This window comes from Leguminivora glycinivorella, chromosome 6 (assembly GCF_023078275.1).
Source record: "Leguminivora glycinivorella isolate SPB_JAAS2020 chromosome 6, LegGlyc_1.1, whole genome shotgun sequence".
NCBI lineage: Eukaryota > Metazoa > Arthropoda > Insecta > Lepidoptera > Tortricidae > Leguminivora > Leguminivora glycinivorella.
The window spans coordinates 15623143-15644500 of record NC_062976.1 but is presented as its reverse complement, the minus strand read 5'-3'; the positions used below and the strand labels follow the sequence as shown (position 1 = coordinate 15644500).

Here is a 21358-nt window from a genome sequence, read left to right as displayed (position 1 = left end):
ATACTGCTGACAAGTGGTATCGTTGTGATCGGTAGACTTTACTGAGTACGAAATAATGACTTGTCACTTTCTCAGACTGTGGGGGTTAACTATGACGTCACAAAGATCGCGGTCCCGGGTTTCAATTTTTTGCCAATTTGTCTAGAACCCCTTATCCAATTTTGAAAAATGAGGTGTCGATTGAAAGCGTATAACATGCTGATTAAGATTTATTATATGTGAAGAGTATAGTTTTGTTAGTTATTTTTTAATTAATAATAATGCAAAAAATACTTTTTTTTTACTCTCTTTTTTGATTTTTGTGACTCAAAAAGGCAATGAAAACGGCCACTTAGCTAAAAAATATGTTATATAAATCATTTAACTACATTATTAAGCTATCTGTTGCTTTTTAAATTTCTACGATCGGATAATAAATAAGCAAACTACAACCACATACCTGTAGGCGGGGAGTACCGCTTGACACGCGTTCCCATACATTCGGCGTCTACCAAATTACACCTCGCGCAAAATTCGTTTCAAGCAGATATACCTCTAATCTTATTCATCGTAACCTATCAATATTGGTATCATTTGAAAGTACAATTAAAGTACTTTAAGAAACAATGTCAATCATTTTCATAAAATCAATAATCGCCAGTCTGCGGTGGTTACAAAGGAAAAAAGTGGGTATGCAATTTGACTGGTTTCCTAGGTTTGATACCCTAGACGAGTTTAAAAGGGGAGGTAAAGGTGACATATGGGTTGTTCTCTGGCCTAAAAGCTATACAGAGGGTCAGGGGAGAAAAAAACTAGGGTTTAAGTTTAGTTTTAAGTTATTTTTTCTTTTATTTGTTGATTTTATTGTGTTTAATTTTTTTGTAATTTTATCAAGGATACACATTGGTTTCTTTTGCTGAAAATTCCCTTTTTTATGAGAAATGTTATGAATTTCATGGCATTTTCCGATAGAGACTAAAATTAACTTTCAAATAAGGCCACATAGTCATACTGATACATAGTCATACCCTTAATATTATATAAGTAAAAGTATGACTATGTGGCCTACTGATACATAGTCATACCCTTAATATTATATAAGTAAAAGTATGACTATGTGGCCTTATTTGAAAGTTAATTTTAGTCTCTATCGGAAAAAGCCATAAAATTCATAACATTTCTCATAAAAAAGGCAACTTTTAGCAAAAGAAACCAACGTGTATCCTTGATAAAATTACAAAAAATTTAACACAATAAAATCAACAAATAAAGGAAAAAATAACTTAAAACTAAACTTAAACCCTAGTTTTTTCTCCCCTGACCCTCTGTGTAGCTTTTAGGCCAGAGAAAAACCCATATGTCACCTTTACCTCCCCTTTTAAACTCTTCTAGGGTATCAAACCTAGGAAACCAGTCAAATTGCATACCCACTTTTTTCCTTTGTAACCACCGCAGACTGGCGATTATTGATTTTATGAAAATGATTGACATTGTTTCTTAAAGTACTTTAATTGTACTTTCAAATGATACCAATATTGATAGGTTACGATGAATAAGATTAGAGGTATATCTGCTTGAAACGAATTTTGCGCGAGGTGTAATTTGGTAGACGCCGAATGTATGGGAACGCGTGTCAAGCGGTACTCCCCGCCTACAGGTATGTGGTTGTAGTTTGCTCATTTATTATCCGATCGTAGAAATTCAAAAAGCAACAGATAGCTTAATAATGTAGTTAAATGATTTATATAACATATTTTTTAGCTAAGTGGCCGTTTTCATTGCCTTTTTGAGTCACAAAAATCAAAAAAGAGAGTAAAAAAAACGTATTTTTTGCATTATTGTTAATTAAAAAATAACTAACAAAACTATACTTTTCACATATAATAAATCTTAATCAGCATGTTATACGCTTTCAATCGACACCTCATTTTTCAAAATTGGATAAGGGGTTCTAGACAAATTGGCAAAAAATTGAAACCCGGGACCGCGATCTTTGTGACGTCATAGTTAACCCCCCCACAGTCTGAGAAAGTGACAAGTCATTATTTCGTACTCAGTAAAGTCTACCGATCACAACGATACCACTTGTCAGCAGTATACTCTCCAGTCACATCAACTTTTCCCGAGACCCTCTCGCCGCTCTACTAACTGTAATTTTACTATGTTTTTGAGTTGTCTAGTGTTAACGTTTTTGCTGATCCCACTGGTCAGGATCCCGTATGACACTTTGGCTTTAGTAAGAATGGAATAGAAATAAAAACAAATATTGTTAACATCTAAATGTTTTATTTACTATAGAACAGTTTACAGAATAGTATTCAGAGTCAAAAGAAAGTAATTAAATAAAATGATGTAACAAAATAATTTTAATCGATTTACGCGCAGGAAAAGTGGGTGGTATTCATCGACTCGATGCCTTCGATTCTAATTCAGAACCTTTCATGGCATGGCACTAGTCCTCACACATTCTCCTATCATACTCAATTAAAACATTAAATACGGCGCATCATTTGATCATTACAAATAAAATCTGAAGATCAATAGACACACTAAAAAAATCTTGCATAATTCGCGCAAACATCATCCCTGTCAGTGATGCTCACAGACTAGCAGACACTCCAACTCAATCGGCATTCCTTGGCGACCTGGCGGCCCATACTGCGTGCGTGCGGCGAGCGGCCGGAGGGCCTCCCGCGAACACACAACTTCGCGAATTCGGTGTTCGCGGTATGCCCTCAGAGCTCCCGCTCATCTCACATAAACTTGGCAATTTCCGCTACCTATTGTAAAGTAACGCATTTGTGTATCGCGCAAAGTTTTTTCAAGCTGTACAAGTTTTTTAAGTACAGCAGTACAGTTCGTTAATCATAAATACGAAGTGATAAGCTGTACACATTTGCGATGTTATTATATCTAACATCAACCGATAAGAGTGTATATTTTGTTTCAGGAAGCGTCACGAGTTCGTACGATTAAAAAGGCACTTAAGTCAATCGACGTTATGGCAACAATATCAAACTGCGATGTGTGTTTTGACAGTCATTTGAGGATTACGACTCTAAAATAAATAGTAGGTATCCTTAATATCATACCCGCGCTATTCAGCGACCTGCACCGATGTACTACGTAAAAGTAATAATGAGCATCGCTTAATTAGTCTACATTACTCATAAAACTAGGTAACCAAGAATCGACTATTTCAAGAAATAGGTAACACGAAAAGTTTGTAAACTACCTAGTTTATGGACAATCACCTAGGCGACGAGCCAGATAAGTTCCCTAGAAGTAACTAACCTGTAAAATAAGACGACGCACACATGACAATACACTTTCGAAGTAAATAATTATAGATGACTGGGATTGCGACAACTGATTTACAAATTTATGTAAAATTAATTAAAAGAAACACGTATTTGAACGTATAATTCAAAAAGTTTTGGCCCATTCATCATTTCCTCTCTTCACAAAGTAGCACCAAAATTCTACGACATCTGATAGGTTACTGTGCTGATTTTCAATTTATTCGGTTTTTAGTTGCCAAGTTTGGATTGAAAACCAATCAGGGATAACATAATATGGAACATAAATTTAATCAGCAACATACATTAGGAACAAGATTAATTACTTTTCTATGTTTTTCTAAAACAAAGATGATGGTCTGATGAAATATTATTATGGAAATAGCGATTCCAAACCACCGTTATTCAAATTGTCCGAAAGGAGACACGCACCGATGAAACTAGTTTAATATCCTATATTTAATTAAAATATGTGACTTAATTATGTCGCTGATATAACAAAATAATTTTGCTTAGTACCAAATTCAGCTGATTTCACAGACTTAAAAATCCATGGGTTTAATTTAACTCATTGTATTTGATATTCCTATTCTTAAAGTTTCGGTTCAGTAGTGTTCAGTCGCATGGCCAACAATAGATTGCCACTCAATGTCGTAAGGAAACGATATTAATTACATATGTACAAATAATGTAAGCTCGAGATCCGAAGGCAACGTCTACTTACTCATCACAAATACTTGTTTAGCCGTCAAAGAGAACCATAACTTGTGTCTTTCATTACAATTAAGTTGCTTTTTTTTTAAATAAAGTTTCATATAAGCAAATTATCGTACTGTTAGGTAGCAGCGTAGTGTGATGAACAAGTAGCTATCACCAATATGGCGGCCTTCTGTCTCAAAGTTGATGGAACCTTATACAATAATCCATCTCACCGTTAAGATCGACACATGCCTTAGTTTACAAAAGATCTGTGATAATCATTCATTCGTCTCCTCTGTTCATACTCGACCATTCATACTTCTTTTCGCACGTTACAAAACACAATTAGTAATAAATTTATAAAATTCATAATCCCTTGCACATGTGCATGCCTAAAATAACATTCGTCTTCTTTCATACAGTCGCGCTTTCAAATTAAATTCACTATCACTTTTTTCTCACATAAGTAAACATACCACAGCCACTGTCTGTATTTAAAATACCAAATAGGAAAAATGCTTTAAAGATTAACATGGAAAGATTAATATAGTCAGGTGTACTTAAGTTACTCCGAATAGTAAACCGCGCCAGGTGCATTGTTCGCAGGCATCGTCGATCATTTACCGACTTGATATCATTTACTATCTTCAATCAAATCCGGATATAATTTCATCTGCATACCTTGTAGGGGTATAAAACTCGCTAGAGCCTACTTAAGTATAACTGTTACGAGATGATAGAAATTACACTAGAGGAAAAAATAAACATAGGGAGTACCCTTAACCATTAAAATCAGAATTTTACGTAAACTGGCTCAGCTTACCGTTGCCCTTTCCCTATGTTTACTCGTCAGCTATTAACATAGTCGACCAATTAATCAAAATAAGAAACAGAGAAAGCAGTATTAATTAAAAAAAACTACTACGCATTAAGCACTATCACGGTTAAAAATAAAAGTCCCTACCGGTAACCATTTATAAACAAATGATTGCTTATAAATAATTTTAACTACATTTCTCTTGTTTCTTTTTAAAAATAGTTACTGATATAATCTAAGTTTTAAAAACAATCGACGCAGAAATAACTTGTATTAATACTAAAATATAAAATTAAGCAATGGAGTTAAAAAAAGCCGTCTAATGGTAAAATCAGTCGCTTGTTTCGGCCGCCCACATTTATTTATTTATGATATAATTTATGTGAAGACGCAAGTAGTACTTTCCCTTTTTAGGTTCCAGTCCTGAAAAGCAAAGGGTAAAAAAACAAAATCCACATTTGAACCAAATTTAATTTTATGCCCTTATGTTGATTACTTGAAATAATATTAAATCATAAGGTCAACCATATTTGAAAGCATTTTAGGTTTTAGGACCCTAGAAGGAGACTACCAAACTAAGAAATTGACCTTTTTAACTCCATTAGAGTGCACTGGTTTACTATTAGGTATTGAGCGCACATAATCACCTTATAAGACTTAATTCCCCAAAACAGTATGCAGTCTAGTGAAATTATATCGGAAGAAAAAATCCCGGAATCGAATGCACCTAAAGACTTATGAATAATGACACCAAAGACGCTATACATAACCTGACATACATTTGAGTTGTTTACCAGCAGCAGGTGGTTTGAATCTGCATTACGTCGCTATTAGATCGAGCTTTTTCAAATCTGAAAGCAGGAAGTCTACATTAATGAATTTTCCTGAAGTCTCTACACAACATTATTGCACAGATTTTTCTACTAGTGTGCCTGTATTTGTTGTCATGATTTTTCTCCGGGAATTACTTAGTATGTTATTGTTTTTGGACCTTTTGTTGAAATCAGAATTAGTCAAATTAGGGGCAAACCGTAAAAAAATAAGATGATATAGGTATACGAGTCCATTTGATTATGAAACAAGAAGCAACTAACCGACTATACGCGCACTGGACTCGCGGAGACTTCACCGTAGCCATACGACGTCGACAAACTGGGAACGTGTTAAATTCAAAGTACAGCTCAATCAGATTTCACTCAGTCGTATTTTATATACATACTATTTTATGGCATATGGTGCACAATGGTGGTTTCGTTGACGAAATTATAAGAAATATACAGGAAAAGAGAATGTTGAAAAACTATAAGACAAGTAGAAATAAGTTTTGCTATCATTTTATTAGGGTACAATTAGGAATACTATTCATTTATGTAGCTGTATATTGTAGTTTTCTAAACCCCTAATCAACTGACCTTCCGATGTGCAAGGTCAGGATTTCTTATATGATGAAAGATTTTGTAAGTAAAGTTAAATTTTTCATCAATAATTAGGTATGTGAAAGTTCCGGAATGTTGATATTTGGCACCTCAGTAGCGGCCTAGGACGACAGGGGAGCGACATGTCGCGAGTGTGGCGGATGTGGAGGTACTGACCAGCTGGCGGGCGGCGCCTGCTGCTTGAGCTTGCGGATCTCCTTGGTGGCCCAGTTGGCGAGCGTCTTGGTGCGCGGCGTGCGCGAGCGGCGCGCGGCGGCCAGCAGGTCGAGCAGCGGGCGCTGCTCCAGCAGCGGCAGCACGCGCGCGCCGAACGCCGCGCACAGGTCGCCGGCCAGCCCCGCCACGGCCGACATGTGCGCGTCCGTGCGCTCCGGCTCCACCGCCACCGCCATCATGAAGCTCACGATCGCGTTCACGTGCGGCTCCACCAGCGCCACGTCCGCGCGCACCTGCACGTACGGTACATTCATGTGAGTCACGTTTTTTGAGAACGGTACGATAATGCGTACTGGTGGAGTCTTGCCCGAAATATGTTATAAAATATTTATGAACATAAGCGTTAAAGCCTGACCAGAAATATGACTATTGTCAAGAGCACTGTTATTCTGATGCGGTGACAGTCTAGTACAGTATGAAGAAAATAGTGCTAATAAAATTCCCCAACATAGAGCGTAGTCATATATTTCTGATCAGCCTTTATAAATATTACCACCTGTACAGCTGTATAGAGGTAGTTATACTTTTATCAATATTAGTTGAAATACAAATATTAAGACTATTTTCAATCCCGGTATGTTACTTTCTATTACTAAGAGTCTCAAAGAACAATACAAATAGTAAACCCTATGAAAAGTATCTGTAAAATCAGTTTCCATACCTCTCCGTCAGCTCCCTTCAGGCCCTGAATGATGCCGGTGTAAGCTTCCAGCACACTTTCACGCAGTTCACCCAGGTACTCCACCATGGCAAAGTCATTGCGGTCCACTTGGGCGTTGCTGGCCTGTAATCAATCATCATCATGTTACATGCTCTAAAATTTTTAAATAAATAAAAGGAAAGCAGGAAAAAACATTTTTTTTTTTCATTAATAAACCAGTTTTTGAAGTAGTAATTTGGTGAAATTATTGCAGACTGCGTTTCATTTGACTCTGCAAAATATGCAACCTCAAGGACCCTTACACTGAGAAGTTCATAATTATTCATTAAATCAGCTCAATGGTACCAAAACTACAGTATTATTTTTTATATAATAAAATTATACTTAAAATTAACTTAATTAATTACTTGTGTTAAATTGTGGCGTAGGCGAGAGGCTGGCAACCTGTCACTGCAATGTCACAGTTTCGTTTTCTTTCAACCCCTTATTTGTAGTGTTGTTAAAAGACTAGTCTTGAAGACTTTTGAACCTTAAAGACTTGCAAACCTTAAAGGTTAAAGTTTTGAAGCCTCAAGCGTTAAAGGTTTGAGCTCAGAAACGGTTCAGAACCTTAACGATTCAAGCTTTTTATGAGCTCTTAAGAGTAATTCTTTAAGACTCGGGCTTCATAGAGAGCTCAAATTTTAAAACTCGGGCCTATTGAAAACTCAAGCCCCCGAACCTGAAAGGCCTGAGTCAAGCGTTAGGAGCTCAAACAACGAGCGATATAGGCAGAAATAATTTTTGTGCAATTATTTTTATGGCGCAACAGGAGGGGTTAATTCTCCACACAAACGCTCTCCACTATTTCCTGGTTCTTGAAGCTAGAGCAATGGTTTTTAACCGCCGCCCCAAATCTCAAGGAAGGTGGTTCTCATTCGTTTCGAACTTCCTCTTTTTCGCATTTATATCGTAATGTATTAGGTCGGCGGAAAAATATTGCACAGGAAATTGTAAATTACTAGAATTTTCCGGAATATTTAGTATTGATCTGGGATACGTAAAAATATTGTAGAAGGTTCTCGAAGCTATCATCTCAAGGGTATATAAAGGCGCGCTGGTGAGGATTTGCTTAGTTTTTGAAAATGATTAGTGAACATCAACTTCGAACGATCATCTTTCACGAGTGGCGTCAGGGACACAACGTTAAATCGTTCTTGACTTATAGGATCACTCGCGCGTCTGGCTGTCCGTCGCCAAATTTCTCCGAAACTACTGAACCGATTAACTTGAAATTTGGTTCACATATTTAAACCTGTGACCCAAAGATGGAAATGTATGTAACTTAAATTAATACATTTTTATTAGGTATAGATGGGTGAATCAACTTTTTCTTGCTTTTTGCAAGAATTGCCCATACTTATTATTAGCTCTACTCCATCCATCAGGCCATCGTGAATAAAGATCCTTATTTTTATTTTTACATTAAGGGAATAATTAAAAAAAAAAAAACATTTACAATTAAATCTATATGTGACCCAGTGGAAGAGACACTTTTCATACAAAAGTGAGGGAAAATCCTATAAAAACATGATGTATTGCATAGCTTGTATATCTGTTTTTAATATAATAAGTATAAACTAATTACACTAAATACAAATTAAATTTTCTGACCACATGTAGTCGAAGTATGCGTAATTTTGCTGGCAAAGAAAAGTTGATTCACCCAGATGTTACTTTAAAGGAGTAACGTGAAAATTAAATCTTAAGACCCCTTACTCCTTAGAGCGCTCATCAATTTCACGAAACGGCCATCGATAGATGGCGTTGGCGCTCGGTACGCGAGCACCGGCAACTCAACGCGCGTTTCAACGCAGACACGAATAATCTTGATAGTTTTGAATTAAATTACTAATAACATAATTTTCAATTTTATATGGGGACTCTTTATTTAATTTCATATTCATGGTATGGTAGTAGTAAATAAGGTATATGAATGTAGTAAAAGTATAGTATTAGTCTACATGTACATATATAAATTCAGGTTTCCTAATTGATTGATTCAACAACCAACACCGCTGAGCCGAAACTACGAAAGCTAGAAAGTCGAAATTTGTATAGATTTTTAAATTTAATTTAATTCTATGTATATGTAAAAACAGAAACACAATTTTTTTGGTTTATACCCTCTCTTTCTGGAAGAGCGGGGTTTTCTGTCACAAGCAAATTTTGCTTAAAAGAAAATCCCAACCTCGTTGTGTAACCCCCTTATATTAACCTAATAAACTTTTTCATTTTCATTTTCATAGATTGCATTAACAAAATTTCGAAGAGATATGAATCGATTATGAAAATTTACAACCCTAGTAGAGGGAAAAAGGGGGTGAAAGTTTGTAGCGGGATCAATTTGTTTTTTTTTATTAGGAAAATTTTAGTTAGGAACTTGAAATTAGAGAATAGTTTAATAGTGATTTCTGTTTTTTAGGGTTCCGTAGTCAACTAGGAACTCTTATAGTTTCGCCATGTCTGTCTGTCCATCCGTCCGTCCGTCCGTCCGTCCGTCCGTCCGTCCGTCCGTCCGCGGATAATCTCAGTAACCGTAAGCACTAGAAAGCTGAAATTTAGTAACAATATGTATATCAATCACGTCAACAAAGTGCAAAAATGAAAAATGGAAAAAAATGTTTTATTAGTACATACATACATACAATCACGCCTGTATCCCATAAAGGGGTAGGCAGAACACATGAAACTACTAAAGCTTCAGTGCCACTCTTGGCAAATAAGGGCTTGATTGGGGCTTGTTTTATTAGTGTAAAGTGGGGGCTGATTTTTTTTTTCATTCCAACCCCAACGTGTGATATATTTTTGGATAGGTATTTAAAAATGAATAAGGGTTTACTAAGATCGTTTTTTGATAATATTAATATTTTCGGAAATTATCACAGTTATACTGACCTCGTCTAGTTCGATGGTGCTCGTCAGCCCAAATCTAATGAGCCCGAACATGATGGGATTATGATGAGGAGAATAGCAGTTCTGTTGGCCACCTCCTGACTCCATCATGAGACCCTGGACCTAATCTAGTTCGATGGTGCTCGTCAGCCCAAATCTAATGAGCCCAAACATGATGGGGTTATGATGAGGAGAATAGCAGTTCTGTTGACCACCTCCTGACTCCATCATGAGACCTTGGACCTCATCTAGTTCGATGGTGCTCGTCAGCCCAAATCTAATGAGCCCGAACATGATGGGGTTATGATGAGGAGAATAGCAGTTCTGTTGGCCACCTCCTGACCCCGTCATAAGACCTTGGACCTCATCTAGTTCGGTGGTGCTCGTCAGCCCAAATCTAATGAGCCCAAACATGATGGGGTTATGATGAGGAGAATAGCAGTTCTGTTGACCACCTCCTGACTCCATCATGAGACCCTGGACCTCATCTAGTTCGATGGTGCTCGTCAGCCCAAATCTAATGAGCCCAAACATGATGGGGTTATGATGAGGAGAATAGCAGTTCTGTTGACCACCTCCTGACCCCGTCATGAGACCTTGGACCTCATCTAGTTCGATGGTGCTCGTCAGCCCAAATCTAATGAGCCCAAACATGATGGGGTTATGATGAGGAGAATAGCAGTTCTGTTGGCCACCTCCTGACCCCGTCATAAGACCTTGGACCTCATCTAGTTCGGTGGTGCTCGTCAGCCCAAATCTAATGAGCCCAAACATGGTGGAGTTATGATAAGTAGAATAGCAGTTCTGTTGAACATCTCCTGCCTGACTCCATCATCATGAGAACCAGAACCTCATCCTGGTCCCAAAATATAATAATAATTCAAACTCTCAACAAACTTCACGTATAACTTAAAATCCAAAGTCATATGAAAAGCATGTCGAATGCTAAAATTGCATAAGGTGTAAAAAGGATCAAGATTTGTTTAGTCGCAGTTTACGGCACTTCTCGGAACTATCGAGCTGCTTACGAAAGCTAGGTGCGCCGGACGATCAAACGCAGGTCCGTTGTCTTCGAGCGCTCGGCGCAGACTGAGCGGGCTCGCGTTAGCACAGTGTCTTTTATTCGAATTTTAGGTGTTTTAAAAACATATCTATCGACAGAAAGGTATGTCTTATATGTATGATTTTTTCTTATAGGTCAATAAGAAGTTCTAGTTTAGGATAATATTATTTAAGAGTTACAAAAAATGCAGGAATCGCAGGAAAAATACATAATGTAAACCTCTTTTTATCGAAAAAATGGGGAGGATACGGAAGGTTATTTATCCACCATTTCAAGTAAATCTTAAAATGTCAAAGTATTAGCTAACTCGTACAGGATATAACAAATAGGATTGTGATCATTTATTACCCCAAATAACATTTTTAACAGCACAATCACGATTCTAAACGAGCTATCCCACTATGAAAATTGAAAACGTCTTCCGAAAAAACTGATTTTTCTGAAGTATAAAAAGACATATTTTAAAGTAGTACCAATTGACTTTCTAGCTTAAGATATGTACTTTTAGGAACATTATCATTTTTTTAATAATCATTTATAGTTTCTTTATAATTTTGAATGAAAAAGGTTCTATTTTGCAAAAAACGCTCGTCTTTAGGAATAAGGCCTCTTAAGGTTTTTTGAATAATGCTGTGTACATAACAAATGAAAGAGCATTTCAAAAATATTTACGCTGCAATCTATCTGATATCTCGCGTGTGAGCGCGTTTGAAAATTACATATAAATCCATTTTTGTTCATTGTATTTTTTTTTTGTAAATTGTTCAGCTCCTTTAAAAGTGTGAGGCGCTTAAGGTTAAGGCGGATAGGTAGGCTAGACAGCTGAAATTTTCACAAATTATTTATTTTTATTGTCGATACAATAACAAATACTAAAAAATACGGAACCCTCAGTGGGCGAGTCCGACTCGCACTTTGCCGGTTTTTTTACTTCTATCGACCTCAGGTTTATGCTGTTAAATTCTCTCGGGTTCATCACGGGCACCTTGTATAACGTGGTATAACTATCAAATATGGCATAGATTAATCTAATTTGTTGAAAGCTTTTAAGACTTTAACCCTTCGAGTCCCAGCGACATCATATGATGTCAGTAAAATATAAGTAAATATATATAGATGCTTGGGGCTCGAAGGGTTAATGCTCCAAACCTTATAAACTTAAACCTTCAAAGCTTAGGAGGCTTTAGAGCTTGAGGCCTAAAGGCTCGAGGCTTCTGTGCTCGTAAGCAGCAACGCGAACTTATTAAGTTGAGGCTTATATGGACGAAGCTTTAAGGTTCGAGGCTTTAAGACTCAGAAGTCGCGACTCGAGTTTTATAGTTTACGCCTTAAAGTTTAAATTCACAACACTACTTATTTGCCAAGAGTGGCACTGAAGCTTTAGTAGTTTCATGTGCTCTGCCTACCCCTTTATGGGATACAGGCGTGATTGTATGTATGTATGTATTATACTTATAATTGCTAAATGAGACATATTAATGTATTAATTACCTGCAGCAACATTTGCATGACGACGTCGAAGTATTTGGCGAAGTCAGGTCCAATGCTCAGAGCTATGTCTCCAAACACAGAGAGGATCTGTGGCTTCACCGAGCGGTGGATGGTCGGGTCACCCAGGTTCTCCAGTAGCAGCAGGATGATCTCATCACAGTATGGGAGTGTCTGCAATATAAACAAGGCACAAATAAGTAGGACGCCGGGAAATAGTGATATCGAATAGAATTATTAAAATCCATCATAATCTAAAATTTGAAAAATTTGAACATCTACGTATTTCATTTATTGGAGGCGGTTTTAATCATCTATAACTCACCTTATTTTTCAATACTCTGCAAATATCTCCAGTCAATCCAACAGCAGCTATGCATACTTGATATTCCTGATGATTCTTAAGCCCAACATAAAGATATTGTTTGAAGGCGTCCATGTACTTCAGGAAACCTTCTCCTAGCACCTCGACCAGGGTAGAGACGGCCATCAGAGCGTCCTCTTGCACGCCTCCAGCTTTGCCGGCGTTGCTCGCGAACATAGTGAGAAGCGCCGTCATGATGGCGTCTGAAATCTGCGGCGCATCTTCAGGGGTCACTTTACGTAAAACTGATTGAAGTGTCGCGCACAGAAGGCTCTGCAGGTCGTTGAATTGCGAGCGATCAGCCTGGCTGGAAATATGATTCTCCATCTGTAAGACTTGTTGCAGTCGCTCCAGAATAACCATCGTCGTCTTTTGTACGGTGATGTAGCAATCCGAGGGAGAGTTCTTGACCATCTCCATGAGCGCCTCGTAGGCGGCAGATCTCAAGTTGTGCTGAGCGGCGTCCTGTCGGTCAGTGGTCTCCAAAAGACGTTCAATGATGAAGTCAAAGTATTTAGACATACAGTATGTTTTAGGCTGGTTGGAGTCGCCACAGTCTGCGGCTTCGTACGCTGCCTCGGCCAATCCAGTGAATGCCCAGCAAACGTTAGCAGCAACGCGAGGTTCAGCCTTTAGTCCATTCACGAGACTCTCCAAAAGGGGTTTGAGATAAGTTTCATTGATAGCTGCCTCTGGAACGATTTCGCAAATCCTTCCAAAGGTCCACGCGGCCGTGTCCCGCACGGCGACGCTGGAGTCGTACATGGCCTCGATGAGGGTCGGCATGGCCTTCTCAACGAGGGGTTTAAGAGTATTCGATTCGAGGCCACCTAATATTGAACCGAAGGCCATAAGGGCGGCCTCCCTGAACCGCCAATTTTCATGTTTGATATTTAGATTGATGAAAGGAAGGACGTGTGGAACGATCTCGTCTTCGCAGCAGTTGGATAGCAGCATTAAGCAGACCGACGCGGCCTTTGAGGGGTTCCAATCTAATTCGTCATCTGTGTCATCTTGTTTGGTGAGCTTTTGCATAAGCACCGGTGCCAAGTATTGGAGGGCACCTCTAGCGTAAAACCTTGAGGTTCGTACTGGAGGACGACCTGACAAATAATAATAAGATTGTGAAATCTAAATACCTTGTATGTATATGTCTTACACATACAGTATGAGCAAATGGTAATGCATTAAGAATTTCTAAATCAACTTCATTTTACACTCAAAAAACAAAATACTTGAGACCAACAGCTCCTCAAACAACATTCAAAGATAATAATAGTGAAGAGAATATTTACCAGCGTCTGCAGCTTCAGCCTCCTCAATGGCAAGGTCGATTTCCTCGTCACTGACGTTGGACCAGAACTCAATGCCCTGCAGTGATATATCGTCGACATCTGACTTCATCGCCTCCAGGGTGATGGGGAACAGTGCTTGGCCCATGTAGGGCTCCATGTATTGGTAATATAAAGATAGGATTTTGACCTAAAAAGATTGTGAAAATTAAGTATAAATAGAGCTTGGATAGGGTTAGCTATTTTCCTTAAAATATGATTTCTTTTTTTCATTTATTTATTTATTTATTCAAACATAATTTATACAGTATAACAGAATAGACCAAATAACTGTACAATTCAGACTTAGATACTAGAGTAGGTACACAAGACAACACTTTACAAATACAGTTTTATAAAACAGCACTGCCGTCCATCATCTCGCAATACTTCAGACAGACGCTACACACACTTGCCCATCGACTCGCAAACAAATCACTTTCAGGTGCCCATAACAGAAGCGCGTTCAGAAATTTTAGAGCTCGAACGAGGGGAAACTTTTGGCGCCCTACAGTACGCGTTGTGGGAGTGGCAAGAAGGTTGGGATTCCTAGGCCATAGCTCCTGCTTGGATAGAAAAGGCATAGAGAGCCTCACTATCTGTGCCACTAGGTCAGGGCAGTCAGAGTCCCCCCGCAAAGTACTACAAGCAAAGAATTGAAATCGAGGCATCCTAACAAGAATTTAGTAGGATATAAAAATGGATTACTTGTAGGTACATGTTTTTGTAAAGAAATCTTAAGAATGCCTTTTGTACTTTTTCTAAAAGCAACGCATACGTACTCTCAGCTGGATTCCATACTAAACTAGCGGTTTTCAGTTTACTCCGAACGAGGGCCTATACAGTAATTTAATTGCCTTTGGGTTGATAAAGTCACGAGCATTTCTGACGATGAATCCCAGCCTTTTAAAACAATCTGCAGCTAGCGCCTCGATATGATCGGGAAACGTCAGTTTAGTATCAAAGATGACACCGAGGTCCTTTACTGTAGCTACACGCGGGTTATAACTTCAGATCCCAGCATATACAGGGCATGAAACGGTTTCAGTGACCGAGTCTAAGACAAAACGCAACATTTGGAAACATTAAAAAAGAGTTTGTTTATGGTGCTCCAGTTGATCACGGCCTCTATGTCCGCCTGCATTGCCTCGCAATCTGCCACTCCTTCTATACCGCAGACCAGCTTTAGATCATCAGCATAAAGAAGGCATCTTGCATGCTTTAACATTAATTCTAGATCATTAATCATGACTCCCAAATAAAAACGGGCCAAGAATAGAGCCGTGACTAACGCCTTATCGTGTTTGTTTGACGGAAGATACAAAACACCCATGCTTTACAAATTGCTGCCTATTTTGCATATAGCTAGCAAATAACTTAAATGATGAAAGACTTATTGATTTATTTTTACTCCTAGCAACTCTGGTTTATATATTATCCATCCCAGTTAAGATAACAATCATTGCCCGAAATTGCAAGTTATGTATCCTCATTATTTTAAAAACATACACAAAGCTATACTTACTAAGCACTGCAGTGCTGCCACACTTATCCTCATGTCAGTTGACTGTGTAGCCTCACATACAACCTCCATAATGAAGTTCCTCTCATTTTCCTTATCAAAGTTAGCCTTAGTGAACTCGAGTGAGTTGAGCAGAGCCTGTGTGGCGGCCAGTCGCACATGGTTGCTGGGCTCCGTGGACCTCATGCCATGGATGATAGCTGTTAGGATGTGGTTGCTCTGCTCTGTCAGCACTTCGGCATCAATGTCTTGGCAAATGTAACCTGGAACATACACAAAGATTAATATATAATCTTAGCCCTATGCATGGCTTTAGATGGTGGTAACTGGGGTATCTGAAGTGACAGAACAACTCTTCATTTTTTCAAGGCAGGTACTCGTACTTATGGGTAGCCCCTGGCAAGATAGTTTCTCACCCTTTTTCACTGAAGTGTATTTAACAATGTTGACTGGTTATCAAAGTTGACACACAGCCTCCTACTTTTTTAACCAAACTGAAAAACCGGCCAAGAGCGTGTCGGGCCACGCTCAGTGTAGGGTTCCGTAGTTTTCCGTATTTTTCTCAAAAACTACTGAACCTATCAAGTTCAAAACAATTTTCCTAGAAAGTATTTATAAAGTTCTACTTTCGTGATTTTTTTCATATTTTTTAAACTTATTGCTCAAAAGTTAGAGGGGGGGGGGACGCACTTTTTTTTCCTTTAGGAGCGATTATTTCCGAAAATATTAATATTATCAAAAAACAATCTTAGTAAACCCTTATTAATTTTTAAATACCTATCCAACAATATATCACACGTTGGGGTCGGAATGAAAAAAAATATCAGCCCCCACTTTTCATGTAGGGGGGGTACCTTAATAAAACATTGTTTTCCATTTTTTATTTTTGCACTTTGTTGGCGTGATTGATATACATATTGGTACCAAATTTCAGCTTTCTAGTGCTTACGGTTACTGAGATTATCCGCGGACGGACGGACGGACGGACAGACAGACATGGCGAAACTAAAGGGTTCCTAGTTGACTACGGAACCTTAAAAAGGATATATTTTGACTAATATAAATGAGATGATTTTACAAAATTGTCCTTGGAATATTGCAATAACGGCTCAGCCACGACATTGGTCTAAGCGCGACAGCGGTGAGCGGCGGCCATACATTGAAGCGAGACACAATGATGGGACTTTTCATTCGCACGTATGGCTGCCGCTCACCGCTGCCGCGCATATACCAATGTCGTGGCTGGGCCGTAAGGCATTTATTCAAAATGCAAGTAAATTATTATTTTTCTGAACCTTTGTGACAAATATTCTGAACAAAAGTTATTTTTTGCCAAGGACCACTGACTGTTCAGAAGTGAAAATAGGAATCAATTGGTTGAATTGTTTTTAATTTTGCTGACCATTTCAGCTGCCCCATGAAACACCTGGTAGTCTGAGGACCCACTAGTTAAGAACTACTATACCATTAAATTTAAACTCTTCCTCATATCATGACATAGTAAATAGAAACCCACAAACTTTTGCTTAAAGTGTTAACCCTTAAATGCATGAATTTTTCTTTTAACGAGTTATTAATATATGTGATAGACAACGGTTTTCTGACTCTGGGAAAAATAATAAAAAATATATTTAATACCGATTTTAATACTAAATCAGTGTTAGAAGTTAAAAGCAGCTGACATACAGACTATCTTTGTATTACAAAAGAGAGCCATTCGTTCTATTTACAACTTAGGAACACGTGAATCAGTAAGAGAACTCTTCAAAGAAATTAATATCTTAACTGTAGCTTCCCAATACATTTATGATAGTATAATTTATGTTGTTAAGAATTTAGACTGTTTCACTAAGAATTCTGATATCCATAATTATAACACTAGAAACAAAAATAAGCTTGCCATAAAGAAGTTTCGTGTCCGTAAAGTACAGAAGTCATTTGTTGGGCAATGCATTCATTTTTATAATAAGTTACCTGACACTGCTTTGAGATTACCCCTCCCAGCTCTTAAGAACTACTTAAAAAAATCATTGATGTTAAAGGCTTATTACAGAGTCGAGGACTATTTGACAGACAAACATGCATGGCCCGAACCAGAAACTATAAAAAACGAATAGCAATTAAAATAATTGTATTATGTATAGAGGACACAGTTCAGATAAGAAAGCACATCAAATATTTTATATTTTATGTTGTGTAGGTAAATTACATATTTAATGATATTGAGATTCATATTATCTTTTTCTTCTATGACAATTTGATATGTTTTCTCTGAAGAAGAACGACGTATTATTAAGCAATAATATAATTTATTGAAATTGATTTCCATAGAGTACCTAGTCTGTTCATATTCTTTGATGAATACTTTTGCATGTTAAATTGTATATTGTTATTTAATGCATGTTAATTATAAGATGTAATGTTTTGAAAAGAAGTTGCCCGCCGAGTTTCTTGCCGGTCCCATAGTGGATACCCCCTCCCAACTGAGGGGGGACTGAAATCTTCTCGAGGCTGAGGCGTAGGGTTAGAGCCGGCGTAGCTTTATTTGACGTTCATATGCGCATTGTAATATGCCTACTTGAAAAATAAATATTTCATTTTCATTTTCATTTTCAAATAGGACAAACCTTATTTATATAAATATATAATTATTGGTAAATTTTATTTGTAAAGTTTTACTACTATTAGAAAGGTACACTATTCCAAAAATTAATACAAAATCACCGAACACTCTCATAAAAAAAAAGTCAAATGTCACCACGACATTGGCAGAATCCACCTGGCTCAAAATAGCCAGGAGTAAAAGCCATGATTAAGAAAAAGAAAAGGTACACTATTTGTGAAACCCCCATGATAAAAATTTTAACATAAATTAATTACTAACTCCCAATAAATCTGCTTAAATCACAAAATCGCCATCATCCTGTTTTTTTCACACTTCTGCCATTTCATCTTATCCTTAAATAATATACCATTTATTATTTAAGGATCATAACATTGTTTAATTTATTTAATTATTTATTAATAATAAATACTGAATAATAATTAAGCTATAAATGTGATTTTGGATAGCTACATATTGAGCCACAGGCCATCAAATATATGATGCATATATACATCACCATGTATTTAAGGGTTAATTCAGTGTTAAAGATTTTCATTCAAAGCATGTTGTTACAATATAATAAATTTAAAAAATACCCCAGGTCATCAAAACCTTGACCCAAGAAGTTTCATAATTAAGTTTCACCCATAAGTTAACATCATTGTAGGACTTAAGCTGTATCTTAAACATAAACAAGCTTTAGCCCATTCCTGTTTTGTATAAATTGACTCACCAATGGCTTCTAGAGTGGCTTCCTTCTTTAGTTCAGTAGATTGAGCATTAACAACATTCTCCACCAAGTTGGGGATGAGGTCATTCCATTGGCCCACCGGGAGCTCAGCCACCGCTACATACGCAAGACACTGTGCTGCGGAACTGGGCCGAGTGTCTTCAGTGCCGGTTGCTAGTAGGATCTAGAGAAACAAATTAACAGTGTACACTTTTTTTTTCCTGAAACCTAAGTTTAAATTATTCATAAGGAGACAATGGTTTACCACTCGAGGGGCTATACATTAATATATATATTTTTTTTTATTTATTAATCAGGCAGGCAGTTATAACAACTGATAGTTGCCTGTATCCAACAATTCTTTCTTAAGATGTGTTCTTTAAACTTGTTAAGTAGTTATCTAGTCGGTTCTTAAACTGGTTAACATTCAGTGCTGAGATCACGTCCTCCAGTAATTTGTTCCATGAATATTGGAACAGAGTTGCATTTCTTTTGTTTCAAAACAAACCATTAACTTAAATTAATGGTAAATTTTGAGCATTTGGAGTATAATAACAATATGCATGAAACAAAACATTAAAAAGTCATAAACTACAATCATGGTATTCTGTTCATTTTAGTAACATTACCCTTAGAAGTGAGTCACTTAGTACTACATATAACCCTAGCCTGGGTATGGAAACCTCCAGAAGACCTGATCACCCTTAACAATGAGGCCATCAAATAGTTGATTTGACTGAATTTGTACTTATGTATGTTTCTGTTCTTTGCCATACAAGTCAATAAATTAAAAATATAACACTGCATAATAGTTATTGTTTGGATAGATAAAAAAAAGCTGTATTGGCTCAGGTATGTGAGTGTATCCCTTAGACTTGGAAAAATATCCCTGTTTCATAATGACATCTTACATTTTTCTTAATATATTGCCTAGTTTCCTCTGGTAGGGCCAACCACCTCTGCTGGTACTGTTGCTTGAGTGAGGCATCTTTGGACGTGAGGTGGTTCTTGAGCTGCAGGCCGGCGGCCATGCGCGCCACTTGACTGTTGCCACCCTGGGCCAACACATCCGACAGCATCTTGATAAATGCTGTGAAGTTTGTGGCCGCTGCATGGTCAAGGTATTTTTCAGCAGCTTCCAACTCATTTCGATCTGGAATTCACAATTCAAGTAATACTTAGAAATGAGGATTAAGAAAGGTTAACGTCTGATTTCCTTGGCACTAAAACATCGACCTTATCAAGTGAGGTTATCAATTAAGCGATAATCTTTTCCTGTACTTCCGAGGAAGTTAATAATTCGAGTTCTTCGTGCTAACGCTCACAAAGCGTCAACTTTCCAACTGTTGCAAGCTAGCAGCATGTTTCGTTTGCAACGAGACATCTTTACAAACTAGAAGATTCTATCCTGGACACAATGTTATTTACTTTTTAAAAGAAACGTAACGTGCACGCATCAACGTAAGTCGGCATTTTCAATAATATCGAAAAGGATAACTGAAATAGTAGTTTTCATTGTGTGCAAGACAAATTTAGGCGATAACAGTCGGTTGACATTTATACAGAAACGCCATGCTCATTGTACTGTAAGATATTATGATTACTTACCGGGAGATATTGTCTTTTCCAATATTTGTATAAGTTGTAACATCGGTTCAGTATGCATCTTGTATTAGTGTTCTAACTTATATTCGAGGTAAAGATAAATATGGGAGCCGAAAATCTGAGGAAACCGGCACACGACGAAAGAACACTCACTTTTTGATGTTGCCACACCAAAATAAAATTCAAAATTGCAACATGTAACTGAAGAAAATAGGCCTACAAATAAATTTCCTGTTCATTGTCAATCTTAACATTTTAATGAATTCGATTCAGCACAAAGAATAATTTAGTACTCACAGTACTGATTCAACACGTCGCCAAAGGACACAGTTTCATGGTAAATGTAGAAAGCAAATTTTTGCCATTTGAATCGTCGAACATAGTTGCAGAGAGTAGAGCAGCCTTACGAGTTTATAACTCCCAAAAATAAATAATTATGTCTGTCATTCTGCACTTTCTGATATTCTACAGCATCACTTAAACTTCAGTTTATCATCATTAATTTATAATAATTTGTAAATATAGAAGGTCAAACAAGTGTGTTACTAAAAAAAAACACGTTAAATTCAAAATTTCCATGGGGCGATAAACACGCGATAAACATTCATG

The 21358-nt window shown here is 37.4% G+C and overlaps 1 protein-coding gene across 2 annotated transcripts; it reads right to left on the bottom strand.

Moving 5' to 3' along the window:
• Positions 1-2245: 2245 nt before the first annotated feature.
• LOC125227079 (importin subunit beta-1) lies at positions 2246-20902 on the bottom strand. 2 transcript variants are annotated; one of them, XM_048131271.1, is made up of 11 exons: positions 20753-20902; positions 20056-20297; positions 19148-19328; positions 15813-16072; positions 14252-14438; positions 12918-14059; positions 12596-12766; positions 7108-7230; positions 6387-6679; positions 5889-5946; positions 2246-5645 (listed from the first exon to the last, which is right to left on the bottom strand). In XM_048131271.1, exons 1-10 carry the CDS (start codon positions 20808-20810, stop codon positions 5892-5894), a joined length of 2712 nt encoding a protein of 903 aa, XP_047987228.1. In that variant the 5' UTR covers positions 20811-20902; the 3' UTR covers positions 2246-5645; positions 5889-5891. The 2 variants fall into 2 exon arrangements, with proteins under 2 accessions (XP_047987228.1, XP_047987229.1); XM_048131272.1 differs by lacking the exon at positions 5889-5946.
• Positions 20903-21358: the final 456 nt, after the last annotated feature.

What these genes read in the sequence shown, in the direction of transcription:
- LOC125227079 (XM_048131271.1), bottom strand. Translation starts at nt 20,810, where the DNA reads ATGCATACTGAACCGATGTTACAACTTATACAAATATTGGAAAAGACA. An exon ending in GGAAAAGACAATATCTCCCG is followed by an intron (nt 20,298 to 20,752) that starts GTAAGTAATCAT and finishes TGTGAATTCCAG; the next exon opens with ATCGAAATGAGTTGGAAGCT. An exon ending in TCATGCAAATGTTGCTGCAG is followed by an intron (nt 7,231 to 12,595) that starts GTAATTAATACA and finishes GATTGATTACAG; the next exon opens with GCCAGCAACGCCCAAGTGGA.